We start from the raw sequence: 14,762 nt of genomic DNA on the forward strand, positions 1-14,762 counted from the left end.
TATTACAGCAATGTTCCTACATATAGTGGGAAGCCTTCCCAGAAGAGTGGAGGCGAGGGGAGAACCAACTCCATAATAATGCCCATGATTTTGGAATGAGATGTTGGGGGAGGACTAGATACATAAAGTGCTTTCAATTGTAAACGCTAAAACAGATTTGTGTGAAAATCTGTATGAAAATACCCTCGGATAAAAGATGACATTCTGTGCAGTCAGTCGGTTCATATAAAAATCCAAATGCCAAATTAAACGTTTTAGCTTCACTGCCCAAATAAATCCGTAGGGGGTTGTATGTGTCTACGAGCTGATAAACTATATGGGTTAGCACTGAGCCTCTGTGGCTGCGGCAGAATGAAGGCTAGCACTGAGCCTCTGTTAGCACTGAGCCTCTGTTAGCAATGAGCTTCTGTGGCTGTGGCAGAATGAGGGCTAGCACTGAGCCTCTGTGGCTGTGGCAGAATGAGGGTTAGCACTGAGCCTCTGTGGCTGTGGCAGAATGAGGGCTAGCACTGAGCCTCTGATAGCACTGAACCTCTGTGGCTGTGGCAGAATGAAGGCTAGCACTGAGCCTCTGTGGCTGTGGCAGAGAGGCAGGAGGACATCACAGGGAATGAGGGCTTGTCCCAAATACTGTAGCACCCTATTCCCCATATAGTGCACTACTTTTGAACAGAGCCCTGGTGAAAAGGAGTGCAATATATAGGGAATAGTTTGCCATTTTGGATGTAACTGAAGTCTGCTACAATGAAAGCGACTGATGAATGAAGCCTTGATCTCATTGGACAGATAGTGTTACAGGTTATGCTGTACCCAGTCCACTGTTCAGAAACAGGAGCACGGCCCGCTTTACATTGAAACATCCTTTGAACAACAGTACAGATGCAAAAGGGGTTCACTTTCACAGAGTGACATGTTTGTCAACAAAAAGGTTGTTAATGGTTTGTTTCTAATTTCTTTCAGAGGAAGTGTGTGGTTGACTGTTTCAGGATTGAAATTGTACTTTGTCTCTTGGGGGGTGACTGATATCTTTGACAATTGTCGGGGAGACGCATTGATTTGTTTCAGTTCTGATGGTGGGCCTGGCTGATTTGTTTCAGTTCTGATGGTGGGCCTGGCTGATTTGTTTCAGTTCTGATTGTGGGCCTGGCTGATTTGTTTCAGTTCTGATGGTGGACCTGGCTGATTTGTTTCAGTTCTGATGGTGGACCTGGCTGATTTGTTTCAGTTCTGATGGTGGGCCTGGCTGATTTGTTTCAGTTCTGATGGTGGGCCTGGCTAATTTGTTTCAGTTCTGATGGTGGGCCTGACTGATTTGTTTCAGTTCTGATGGTGGGCCTGGCTGATTTGTTTCAGTTCTGATGGTGGGCCTGGCTGATTTGTTTCAGTTCTGATGGTGGGCCTGGCTGATTTGTTTCAGTTCTGATGGTGGGCCTGGCTGATTTGTTTCAGTTCTGATTGTGGGCCTGGCTGATTTGTTTCAGTTCTGATGGTGGGCCTGGCTGATTTGTTTCAGTTCTGATGGTGGGCCTGGCTGATTTGTTTCAGTTCTGATGGTGGGCCTGGCTGATTTGTTTCAGTTCTGATGGTGGGCCTGGCTGATTTGTTTCAGTTCTGATGGTGGGCCTGACTGATTTGTTTCAGTTCTGATGGTGGGCCTGGCTGATTTGTTTCAGTTCTGATGGTGGGCCTGGCTGATTTGTTTCAGTTCTGATGGTGGACCTGGCTGATTTGTTTCAGTTCTGATTGTGGGCCTGGCTGATTTGCTTCAGTTCTGATGGTGGGCCTGGCTGATTTGATTCAGTTCTGATGGTGGGCCTGGCTGATTTGTTTCAGTTCTGATGGTGGGCCTGGCTGATTTGATTCAGTTCTGATGGTGGGCCTGGCTGATTTGTTTCAGTTCTGATGGTGGGCCTGGCTGATTTGTTTCAGTTCTGATGGTGGACCTGGCTGATTTGCTTCAGTTCTGATGGTGGACCTGGCTGATTTGTTTCAGTTCTGATTGTGGGCCTGGCTGATTTGCTTCAGTTCTGATGGTGGGCCTGGCTGATTTGTTTCAGTTCTGATGGTGGGCCTGGCTGATTTGTTTCAGTTCTGATGGTGGGCCTGGCTGATTTGTTTCAGTTCTGATGGTGGACCTGGCTGATTTGTTTCAGTTCTGATGGTGGGCCTGGCTGATTTGTTTCAGTTCTGATGGTGGGCCTGACTGATTTGTTTCAGTTCTGATGGTGGGCCTGGCTGATTTGTTTCAGTTCTGATGGTGGACCTGGCTGATTTGTTTCAGTTCTGATTGTGGGCCTGGCTGATTTGTTTCAGTTCTGATTGTGGGCCTGGCTGATTTGTTTCAGTTCTGATGGTGGGCCTGGCTGATTTGTTTCAGTTCTGATGGTGGGCCTGGCTGATTTGTTTCAGTTCTGATGGTGGGCCTGGCTGATTTGTTTCAGTTCTGATGGTGGACCTGGCTGATTTGTTTCAGTTCTGATGGTGGGCCTGGCTCATTTGTTTCAGTTCTGATGGTGGGCCTGGCTGGTTTGTTTCGGTTCTGAAGGTTGACCATTCCAGTCAAATCTGATCTAAAGTCGTGCACTATATAGGGAATAGGATGGTGCACTATATAGGGAATAGGGTTATGGTCTAATGTAGTACACTATATAGGGAATAGGGTTCTTTTGGGGTCGGGTCTAAAGTAGTGCACTACATAGGGAATAGGGTTCTATAGGGCTCTGGTCTAAAGTAGTGCACTATATAGGGAATAGGGTTCTATAGGGCTCTGGTCTAAAGTAGTGCACTATATAGGGAATAGGGTTCTATAGGGCTCTGGTCTAAAGTAGTGCACTATATAGGGAATAGGGTTCTATAGGGCTCTGGTCTAAAGTAGTGCACTATATAGGGAATAGGGTTCTATAGGGCTCTGGTCTAAAGTAGTGCACTATATAGGGAATAGGGTGGTGCACTATATAGGGAATAGGGTTCTATAGGGCTCTGGTCTAAAGTAGTACACTATATAGGGAATAGGGTAGTGCACTATATAGGGAATAGGTTGACTTTTGGAATGCAGTTTATTGTATTTCTATGTTCATCAGCTGTTGAAGTGAAGCACGGTACTCAGGCTATAGTGATGTAAACCATCCACGGTACTCAGGCTATAGTGATGTAAAACATCCACGGTACTCAGGCTATAGTGATGTAAACCATCCACGGTACTCAGGCTATAGTGATGTAAACCATCCACGGTACTCAGGCTATAGTGATGTAAACCATCCACGGGTACTCAGGCTATAGTGATGTAAACCAACCACGGTACTCAGGCTATAGTGATGTAAACCAACCACGGTACTCAGGCTATAGTGATGTAAACCATCCATGGTACTCAGGCTATAGTGATGTAAACCATCCATGGTACTCAGGTTATAGTGATGTAAACCATCCACGGTACTCAGGCTATAGTGATGTAAACCATCCACGGTACTCAGGCTATAGTGATATAAACCATCCACGGTACTCAGGCTATAGTGATGTAAACCATCCACGGTACTCAGGCTATAGTGATGTAAACCATCCACGGTACTCAGGCTATAGTGATGTAAACCATCCACGGGTACTCAGGCTATAGTGATGTAAACCATCCACGGTACTCAGGCTATAGTGATGTAAACCATCCACGGTACTCAGGCTATAGTGATGTAAACCTTCCACGGTACTCAGGCTATAGTGATGTAAACCATCCACGGTACTCAGGCTATAGTGATGTAAACCATCCACGGTACTCAGGCTATAGTGATATAAACCATCCACGGTACTCAGGCTATAGTGATATAAACCATCCACGGTACTCAGGCTATAGTGATATAAACCATCCACGGTACTCAGGCTATAGTGATGTAAACCATCCACGGTACTCAGGCTATAGTGATGTAGGCTTGACTTCAGGACACAACAGGACAGGGCTTGATGTCCTGAAATCAAGCTTTTGAAGACATGACAGGACAGGGGTTGATGTCTTCAGAAGCTTGACTTCAGGACATGGGTTGATGTCTTCAGAAGCTTGACTTCAGGACACGACAGGACAGGGGTTGATGTCTTCAGAAGCTTGACTTCAGGACACTATAGGACAGGGGTTGATGTCTTCAGAAGCTTGATTTCAGGACAGGGGTTGATGTCTTCAGAAGCTTGACTTCAGGACACTATAGGACAGGGGTTGATGTCTTCAGAAGCTTGATTTCAGGACAGGGGTTGATGTCTTCAGAAGCTTGACTTCAGGACACGACAGGACAGGGGTTGATGTCTTCAGAAGCTTGACCTCAGGACATGACAGGACAGGGCTTGATGTCTTCAGAAGCTTGACTTCAGGACACTATAGGACAGGGGTTGATGTCTTCAGAAGCTTGACCTCAGGACATGACAGGACAGGGCTTGATGTCGTCAGAGGCTTGACTTCAGGACACAACAGGCTCATCGTGGCTGGAGGGTGTTGCTGAAGAGCTCAAATCTTCCGCTGAGGTCAGGACAGGATTTCACTGGAAACACACACACAAAAAAACAATACCCGACACAGTTAGGCAACACAGCTATGAATGAATGATTTAGTCCAAGCAGGGAGTAAAATCTCATTGATGTGTAATAATGTGATTGTGTTAGTGAATTTTCATTGATCGTTCACACAGTAATGAAATAACATTGGCTGGGCTACTCACAGTGCTTGAAGAGGAAGCATTCAATGCTCCAATGGATGAGGGCACACGGTACATGGCTTCAGTTCATGTCAGGGGGAGAGTTGACAATGGTAGTGGAGGGGTCATCACCTCTTAATCAGGGAACATATGACGGGTCTTAGCTGGAAACACTAATAGCAGATACGTGGAGTTACACATGAATCAGAACTGAAAATGTAATCTAGTCTACGGTAATGAAGAGGGCTTCAGTTGTTTAGAGGGCAGAAGACCAAGGGGCTTCATTTTAGCTGATGTTGTGATTGAGTACTAACTTGACTGTTCGTGCAAAGATAAGTTGATGAGGGATGCGGCTGGTTTCCCCTCTTCTCCTTCTTCTACACACCTATCTGATAACACGTGGGAAGGATAAAGCAACATTAACCATGCCTAGACGATTGTATCTTTCAACAGTCAAATACCTCCATACCACTACTGATTGGGGAAGGAGACAAGGAGACAAGAATAGGATGTCACTTTAGGCCAGTGGTTCCCAAAATGTTTAACTCAGCCCCCCAGTGAGGAGACAGGCAGGATGTTATGTACACAAAGAGGTGGAACGGACAGTGAGGAGACAGACAGGACGTTCTGGTGCTCACCTATCTTAGAGGCTTTTATTTACAATATTAACATATGCAAGACTAATTGGTCAATACATTTTGTACAGAAAATAAACAGGACGTTGACAAAGACTAAGAAATAAACTCTTCCGGCAGCAACTGTTTGCCTTAAACAAAACTCAGGTATAGCTATGCTGTAGCCAACCTGTTACCTGCCCAGCCTGCTCTCTCCCAGGTTAAACCCCACTGAACACCTACCTACTCTTTCTACTATGCATTCTCTTTAAGGTCTGAAGACTGAGTGTGTGTGTGTACAGTATGTGTGTGTGTGTAAAGTATGAGTGTATGTGTGTACCATGTGTGTGTGTGTGTACAGTATGTGTGTGTGTGTGTACAGTATGTGTGTGTGTGTAAAGTATGTGTGTATGTGTGTACCATGTGTGTGTGTGTGTACAGTATGTGTGTGTGTGTGTACAGTATGTGTGTGTGTGTAAAGTATGTGTGTATGTGTGTACCATGTGTGTGTGTGTGTGTACAGTATGTGTGTGTGTGTGTGTTGCATTAACTCCGAGCTTCAATCATACCCAGACTTCTCTCACTTAGCAACACACACACACACACACACACACACACACACACACACCCCACACACACACACCCCTCCCAGATGTATAATTCATTCCATTAGTCTGCCTGACTGGCTGGTTGGTACACGCATAGACATGTCTCTGTGAGTACTAGGTCTGGGTTCAAATACTATCTATCTGAAGTCTTTCAAAGACGTTGAGCGCTTGCTTTAGCCTGTCTGGAGTGCCAGATGGGAGGGGTTTGCACTTTTGTGACTACTCTATTAGTTCCTTTACACATACTCAATCGAGCTCGGCTAAAGTATTCTATTTTTCCCCCAAACAGTATTTGAACCTATATCTTACAAAGGATGAATGGACTTCTACAGCTCACTGTGTAAAACACCTGGCTTAGTGTATAAATGATTTTCTGTTGCTCTTGTAAGAATTGAATTTTGTAACCTCACTCTCCGGCTTGAAAAAAACAATCTTAAAAGAACCTATAGCTTTGATTCTAGCTGGCTGGCTTGCACGCTTGATGAACTAAACTTGGCAGTATGGTGACGTGAGACTAACTACTGTACTAGAAAACGGTTGTGACTAGATGGAGCACAGCTATGAACAGAAGTGACTTTCGTAGAAGGTTAGGAGGAGAGAATTTTAGGTGACCTAACCTTAACCTAATTCTCCTAACCTTTTGCGAAAGTTCTACTAAGCTGGTATGAAAAAGTCACTAACGTCAGTAGTTGTCAACACTCTAGTCAAAACCCTTGAGAACCTAACTAATTTATTTAGCAGTGGGTTCTCCCCACTTACCCTAAGAGAGTCCTTGGCGACAAGGTCGTGTTATCAAGATGACAACCTGAGAGCTACTCTGTCTCCTCACGATGATGCTTGGTGTTTGGTTCTACTGTAACAACAACCTCCTTCTTAGTGTCTTTCTTTTCAGCAGTGGAGTGTCACTCTCCTTCCATATTAGATTTATTGACAGATATATGAGGAGGAGACCTTTTTTTCATTTTAACCAGGCAAGTCAGTTAAGAACAAATTCTTATTTACAATGACGGCCTAGGAACTGTGGGTTTAACTGCCTTGTTCGGGGGACAAAACGACTGATTTTTTTTATCTTGTCAGCTCAGGGATTCGATCTAGCAACCTTTCGGTTACTAGCCCAACGCTCTAACCACTAGGCTTCCTGCCACCCCATAGCACGGGGCGGCAGGTAGCCTAGTGAGGAGGAGACACACAGTGGCAAGAAACAGTATGTGAACCCTTTGGAATTACCTGGATTTCTGCATAAATTGGCCATAACATTTGATCTGACCTTCATCTAAGTCACAACAATAGACAAACAGTCTGCTTAAACTATTATCACACAAATGATTGTATTTTTCCTGTTTATATTGAATACATCATTAAAAAATTCACAGTGTAGGTTGGGAAAAGTATGTGAACCCCCCTAGGCTAATGACTTCTCCAAAAGCTAAATGGAGTCAGGAGTCAGCTAACCTGGAGTCCAATCAATGAGACGAGATTGGAGATGTTGGTTAGAGCTGCCTTGCCGTATAAAAAACACTCTCAAAATGTTAGTTTGCTGTTCACAGGAAGCATTGCCTGATGAGAACCAATCCTTGAACAAACGAGATCTCAGAGATTAAGAATTGTTGACTTGCATAAAGCTGGAAAGGACTACAAAAGTATCTCTAATAGCCTTGACGTTCATCAGTCCACGGTAAGACAAATTGTCTCTAAAGTTCAGCACTGTTGCTACTCTCCCTAGGAGTGGCCATCCTGCAAAGATGACTGTGGACAGATGAAACTACAGTTGAGTCGTTTGGAAGGAACACGCATCACTATGAAAAAAAGGCACAGCACACCGACATCAACACCTCATCCCAGCTGTAAAGTATGGTGGAGGGAGCATCATGGTTTAGGGCTGCTTTGCAGCCTCAGGGCCTGGACAGCTTGCTGTCATCGACGGGAAAATGATTTCCCAAGTTTATCAAGACATTTTGCAGGAGAATGTAAGGCTATCTGTCTGCCAATTGAAGCTCAACAGAATTTGGGTGATGCAACAGGACAATGATCCAAAACACAGAAGTAAATCAACAACAGAATGGCTTCAACAGAAGAAAATACACCTTCTGGAATGGCCCAGTCAGAGTCCTGACCTCAACCCAATTGAGATGCTGTGGCATGACCTCAAGAGATAGGTTCACACCAGACATCACAAGAATATTGCTGAAATGAAACATTTTGTAAGAGGAATGGTCCAAAATTCCTCCTGACCGTTGTGCAGTTCTGATCCGCAACTACAGAAAACGTTTGGTTTGGTTGAGGTTATTGCTGTCAAAGGAGGGTCAACCAGTTATTAAATCCAAGGGTTCACATACTTTTCCCACCCTGCACTGTGAATGTTTACACGGTGTGTTTAATAAAGACATGAAAACATATAATTGTTTGCGTGTTATTAGTTTAAGCAAACTGTGTTTGTCTATTGTTGTGACTTAGATGGAGTCTTTTCAGTCCTACTGTGTGTCGTCTGACTGCTGTTCCCGACACCATATATCACTGTGACCTTGGGCTCCACTGTACTGTGGACATGGAGGGGCCGTGCTACTGTAGAAGATCACTCTGCCCATACTAATAGGCTGTTTTTACCATCACAGTAAACCTCTACATCTGCATCCCAAAATGGCACCGTATTGCCTTCTATAGTTCATTACTTTTAACTAGGGCCCATCGGCCAGGGCCCATCGACCAGGGCCCATCGACCAGGGCCCATCGACCAGGGCCCATCGACCAGGGCCCATCGACCAGGGCCCATCGACCAGGGCCCATCGACCAGGGCCCATCGACCAGGGCCCATCGACCAGGGCCCATCGACCAGTGCCCATCGACTAGGGCCCATCGACCAGGGCCCATCGACCAGGGCCCATCGACTAGGGAGCCATCTGGAAATTCTGGCGAATGTCAGAGGGGGCGGACAAAGTTTGGGCCGGGGGCCCATGAACATTTTAAGATAAAAAAGATTTTTGTGCAATTTCTCTGTTATACTAATCTATAAAGGGCCTTTGGTTGATCAGTGGGCAACGGCCGGCCCCCCTACCAAGATGTGCCGACATTGGTTTTGTGATAGGCTGAGCTGAGGTCACGCAAACTACCATTCAAAGTCAAATGCGACTTCAGCAAAGAGACCTGCAACGACTCTTTCATCAGTGAGACATGGATCATGGGATCGTAAAAAATGGAAAGGGGGCTAATAAACCTAGAAAGAGAAAGAGCCCTCACAAAATATCCTGTATTTGTATTTATTATGGATCCCCATTAGTTCCTGCCAAGGCAGCAGCTACTCTTCCTGGGGTTTATTATGGATCCCCATTAGTTCCTGCCAAGGCAGCAGCTACCCTTCCTGGGGTTTATTATGGATCCCCATTAGTTCCTGCCAAGGCAGCAGCTATTCTTCCTGGGGTTTATTATGGATCCCCATTAGTTCCTGCCAAGGCAGCAGCTACTCTTCCTGGGGTTTATTATGGATCCCCATTAGTTCCTGCCAAGGCAGCAGCTATTCTTCCTGGGGTTTATTATGGATCCCCATTAGTTCCTGCCAAGGCAGCAGCTACTCTTCCTGGGGTTTATTATGGATCCCCATTAGTTCCTGCCAAGGCAGCAGCTACTCTTCCTGGGGTTTATTATGGATCCCCATTAGTTCCTGCCAAGGCAGCAGCTACCCTTCCTGGGGTTTATTATGGATCCCCATTAGTTCCTGCCAAGGCAGCAGCTACCCTTCCTGGGGTTTATTATGGATCCCCATTAGTTCCTGTCAAGGCAGCAGCTACTCTTCCTGGGGTTTATTATGGATCCCCATTAGTTCCTGTCAAGGCAGCAGCTACTCTTCCTGGGGTTTATTATGGATCCCCATTAGTTCCTGCCAAGGCAGCAGCTACTCTTCCTGGGGTTTATTATGGATCCCCATTAGTTCCTGCCAAGGCAGCAGCTACTCTTCCTGGGGTTTATTATGGATCCCCATTAGTTCCTGCCAAGGCAGCAGCTACTCTTCCTGGGGTTTATTATGGATCCCCATTAGTTCCTGCCAAGGCAGCAGCTACTCTTCCTGGGGTTTATTATGGATCCCTATTAGTTCCTGCCAAGGCAGCAGCTACTCTTCCTGGGGTTTATTATGGATCCCCATTAGTTCCTGCCAAGGCAGCAGCTACTCTTCCTGGGGTTTATTATGGATCCCCATTAGTTCCTGCCAAGGCAGCAGCTACTCTTCCTGGGGTTTATTATGGATCCCCATTAGTTCCTGCCAAGGCAGCAGCTACTCTTCCTGGGGTTTATTATGGATCCCCATTAGTTCCTGCCAAGGCAGCAGCTACTCTTCCTGGGGTTTATTATGGATCCCCATTAGTTCCTGCCAAGGCAGCAGCTACTCTTCCTGGGGTTTATTATGGATCCCCATTAGTTCCTGCCAATGCAGCAGCTACTCTTCCTGGGGTTTATTATGGATCCCCATTAGTTCCTGCCAAGGCAGCAGCTACTCTTCCTGGGGTTTATTATGGATCCCCATTAGTTCCTGCCAAGGCAGCAGCTACTCTTCCTGGGGTTTATTATGGATCCCCATTAGTTCCTGCCAATGCAGCAGCTACTCTTCCTGGGGTTTATTATGGATCCTCATTAGTTCCTGCCAAAGCAGCAGCTACTCTTCCTGGGGTTTATTATGGATCCCCATTAGTTCCTGCCAAAGCAGCAGCTACTCTTCCTGGGGTTTATTATGGATCCCCATTAGTTCCTGCCAAAGCAGCAGCTACTCTTCCTGGGGTTTATTATGGATCCTCATTAGTTCCTGCCAAAGCAGCAGCTACTCTTCCTGGGGTTTATTATGGATCCCCATTAGTTCCTCTCAAGGCAGCAGCTACTCTTCCTGGGGTTTATTATGGATCCCCATTAGTTCCTGTCAAGGCAGCAGCTACCCTTCCTGGGGTTTATTATGGATCCTCATTAGTTCCTGCCAAAGCAGCAGCTACTCCTCCTGGGGTTTATTATGGATCCCCATTAGTTCCTGTCAAGGCAGCAGCTACCCTTCCTGGGGTTTATTATGGATCCTCATTAGTTCCTGCCAAAGCAGCAGCTACTCTTGCTGGGGTTTATTATGGATCCCCATTAGTTCCTGCCAAAGCAGCAGCTACTCCTCCTGGGGTTTATTATGGATCCCCATTAGTTCCTGTCAAGGCAGCAGCTACCCTTCCTGGGGTTTATTATGGATCCTCATTAGTTCCTGCCAAAGCAGCAGCTACTCTTGCTGGGGTTTATTATGGATCCCCATTAGTTCCTGCCAAAGCAGCAGCTACTCTTGCTGGGGTTTATTATGGATCCCCATTAGTTCCTGTCAAGGCAGCCAGCTACTCAGAAATGACTCAGAATGGGTGGCAAGAAATGTTAGTCCTAAATATTTAAAAAAATAAAAGCATTGTATTTGGGTCAAATCATTCACTAAATCCCAAACTCTCTCCTCCCCTCCCCTCTCCTCCACACTCCTCTCCTCTCCTCCCCTGTCTCCACACCCCTCTCTCCTCCTCTCCCCTCTATCCACTCCTCCCCTCTCCCCACTCCTACCCTCTCCCCTCTCCCTATCCCACTCTCTCCCTCCCCCATTACTCTCTCCCCTTTTCACTCTCTCTCTCTTTCGCTCTGTCCACCTCTCCATTTCCCTCCTCTCTCTCCTCCCCTCTCTCCCTCCACAGTGGATAGCCCTGGCCTCTCTGTTCTTCATCCTCGTGTCCATCTCCACCTTCTGTCTGGAGACCCACGAATTCTTCAACCCCATCGTGAACCGCACCGAGCTGGAGCTGGTGGACAACGTGACGGTGGAGCATGTGTACCAGGAGACGGAGACGGTGGTCTATCTCACCTATATCGAGGGCGTCTGCGTGGTCTGGTTCACCTTTGAGTTCATGATGCGAGTCATATTCTGTCCGGATAAGATGGAGTTCATGAAGAAAGCTCTGAATGTTATCGACTTCGTGGCTATCTTACCGTTCTACCTGGAGGTCGGGCTGAGTGGGCTGTCGTCTAAAGCAGCTAAGGATGTTCTGGGGTTCCTGAGGGTGGTGAGGTTCGTCAGGATCCTGCGAATCTTCAAGCTGACCCGTCACTTCGTGGGCCTGAGGGTTCTGGGTCACACGTTACGAGCAAGCACCAATGAGTTCCTACTCCTCATCATCTTCCTCGCACTCGGAGTCCTCATATTCGCCACGATGATCTACTACGCCGAACGGATGGGAGCGGATCCGACCGACCCGCGCGCCAGCGAGCACACGCACTTCAAGAACATCCCCATCGGATTCTGGTGGGCCGTCGTTACCATGACAACCCTTGGTTACGGCGACATGTACCCCCAGACGTGGTCTGGCATGCTTGTCGGAGCGCTGTGCGCCCTGTCGGGTGTACTGACCATCGCCATGCCCGTCCCCGTGATCGTCAACAACTTTGGAATGTATTACTCCTTGGCCATGGCGAAGCAGAAGCTACCAAAGAAGAAGAACAAGCATATCCCACGAGCACCCCAACCAGGATCACCCAACTACTATAAGTCCAGCATCAACTCTCCTCCAACGCCCCATAAAGCACCGCTCCTTCCTGAAAGCCCGAAATTAGTCCACCCCGTTTTGGCTCTGGCTCAAAACATTACTATGACACACGATGACGTCTTCAAAGTAAAGTTTCCAGGTGAGAAATCTCTTCTTTTCTCTCCTCTCCTTCCCTCTTCATTTCTTCTCTTCTCTGTAGTCAAACTCTCCTGCAACATCCTATTGTTCAGCTGTTTGTCTTGCTGTCTGTCTCGCTGTCTGTCTCACTGTCTCTCTCACTGTCTGTCTCACTGTCTCTCTCACTGTCTCTCTCACTGTCTCTCTCACTGTCTCTCTCACTGTCTGTCTCACTGTCTCTCTCACTGTCTCTCTCACTGTGTCTGTCTCACTGTCTGTCTCACTGTCTCTCTCACTGTGTCTGTCTCACTGTGTCTGTCTCACTGTCTCTCTCACTGTCTCTCTCGCTGTCTGTCTCGCTGTCTGTCTCACTGTCTCTCTCACTGTCTGTCTCACTGTCTCTCTCACTGTCTCTCTCACTGTCTCTCTCACTGTCTCTCTCACTGTCTGTCTCACTGTCTCTCTCACTGTCTGTCTCACTGTCTCTCTCACTGCCTCTCTCACTGTCTCTCTCACTGTCTCTCTCACTGTCTGTCTCACTGTCTCTCTCACTGTCTCTCTCACTGTGTCTGTCTCACTGTCTGTCTCACTGTCTCTCTCACTGTGTCTGTCTCACTGTGTCTGTCTCACTGTCTCTCTCACTGTCTCTCTCACTGTGTCTGTCTCACTGTCTGTCTCACTGTCTCTCTCACTGTGTCTGTCTCACTGTCTGTCTCACTGTCTCTCTCACTGTCTCTCTCACTGTCTCTCTCACTGTCTGTCTCACTGTATGTCTCACTGTCTCTCTCACTGTGTCTGTCTCACTGTCTGTCTCACTGTCTCTCTCACTGTGTCTGTCTCACTGTGTCTGTCTCACTGTCTCTCTCACTGTCTCTCTCACTGTGTCTGTCTCACTGTCTGTCTCACTGTCTCTCTCACTGTGTCTGTCTCACTGTCTGTCTCACTGTCTCTCTCACTGTCTCTCTCACTGTCTCTCTCACTGTCTGTCTCACTGTATGTCTCACTGTCTCTCTCACTGTGTCTGTCTCACTGTCTGTCTCACTGTCTCTCTCACTGTCTCTCTCACTGTCTGTCTCACTGTCTCTCTCACTGTCTCTCTCACTGTCTCTCTCACTGTCTGTCTCACTGTATGTCTCACAGTCTGTCTCACTATTTGTCTCGCTGTTTGTCTCGCTGTCTGTCTCGCTGTCTGTCTCACTGTCTCTCTCACTGTCTGTCTCACTGTCTCTCTCCCTGTCTCTCTCTCTGTCTCTCTCACTGTATTTCTCACTGTCTCTCTCACTGTCTGTCTCACTGTCTGTCTCGCTGTTTGTCTCGCTGTCTGTCTCGCTGTCTGTCTCACTGTCTCTCTCACTATTTGTCTCACTGTTTATCTGTAGACGCCCTCCCTCGACTCCCAGTGGCTCAACCAGGTAACTCGGCCACTTCTGATTTAACAAATTCATCTCTCATTTATTAAAAGATCAATAAGCTTTATGATTAGCAGATTGAGATGTAGCCCGTGGGACGTAGCACACGACTCACTGCCACCTTCCTAGCACTCTCACAGCCAGTCTGGCGTCTGCATCCGTGTCACACATACCTATATAGTAATAATTATGTAATGAAGATTCATATATGTGTAAGGGGCTTACATCAAGGCAATGAAAAGATATGTAAAAGATTCTGTAAAACTAAATACCCGTATGAAGTTAGCGATTGTTGTTGCGTAGTAATTTGGCATCAATAACAGAAATGTTGTTACTATGGTAACTACAACAGCTGTACTATAAAAGAAAGAGCAATTTAAAGTTCAGTGTTAATTTTAGGTATATAAAGGACAATCGCATCAAGTTAAGTACTGGACAAGCATGGCACACATTAACTAACATGGACAAGCATGGCACACATTAACTAACATGAACAAGCATGGCACACATTAACTAACATGCACAAGCATGGCACACATTAACTAACATGGACAAGCATGGCACACATTAACTAACATGGACAAGCATGGCACACATTAACTAACATGGACAAGCATGGCACACATTAACTAACATGGACAAGCATGGCACACATTAACTAACATGGACAAGCATGGCACACATTAACTAACATGGACAAGCATGGCACACATTAACTTGTGCTGATCATTGAATGCAGGCGACTAACATGCGCTACCGAGGTACTAGGCTGCTACTTGTCAGGTCAAGTGGGTTGATGTTTTTAAGGCTAACA

General features: G+C 46.6%; 1 protein-coding gene across 3 annotated transcripts in view; it reads left to right on the top strand.

Annotated features, from left to right (window-relative positions):
* The window catches only part of LOC112218949 (potassium voltage-gated channel subfamily C member 1-like), a 52,172-nt gene that overhangs the window by 6,971 nt on the left and 30,439 nt on the right, over positions 1–14,762 (top strand). For 2 of the 3 annotated variants that reach the window (XM_042301941.1, XM_042301939.1), the window contains exons 2-3: positions 11,577–12,561; positions 13,919–13,951. In XM_042301941.1, the coding sequence (XP_042157875.1) occupies positions 11,577–12,561; positions 13,919–13,951 (1,018 nt within the window). The remainder of the gene's footprint in view (positions 1–11,576; positions 12,562–13,918; positions 13,952–14,762) is intronic. The other variant, XM_042301940.1, reaches the window with a different exon arrangement.

The sequence above is a fragment of the Oncorhynchus tshawytscha genome, linkage group LG19 (genome assembly GCF_018296145.1).
Source record: "Oncorhynchus tshawytscha isolate Ot180627B linkage group LG19, Otsh_v2.0, whole genome shotgun sequence".
NCBI lineage: Eukaryota > Metazoa > Chordata > Actinopteri > Salmoniformes > Salmonidae > Oncorhynchus > Oncorhynchus tshawytscha.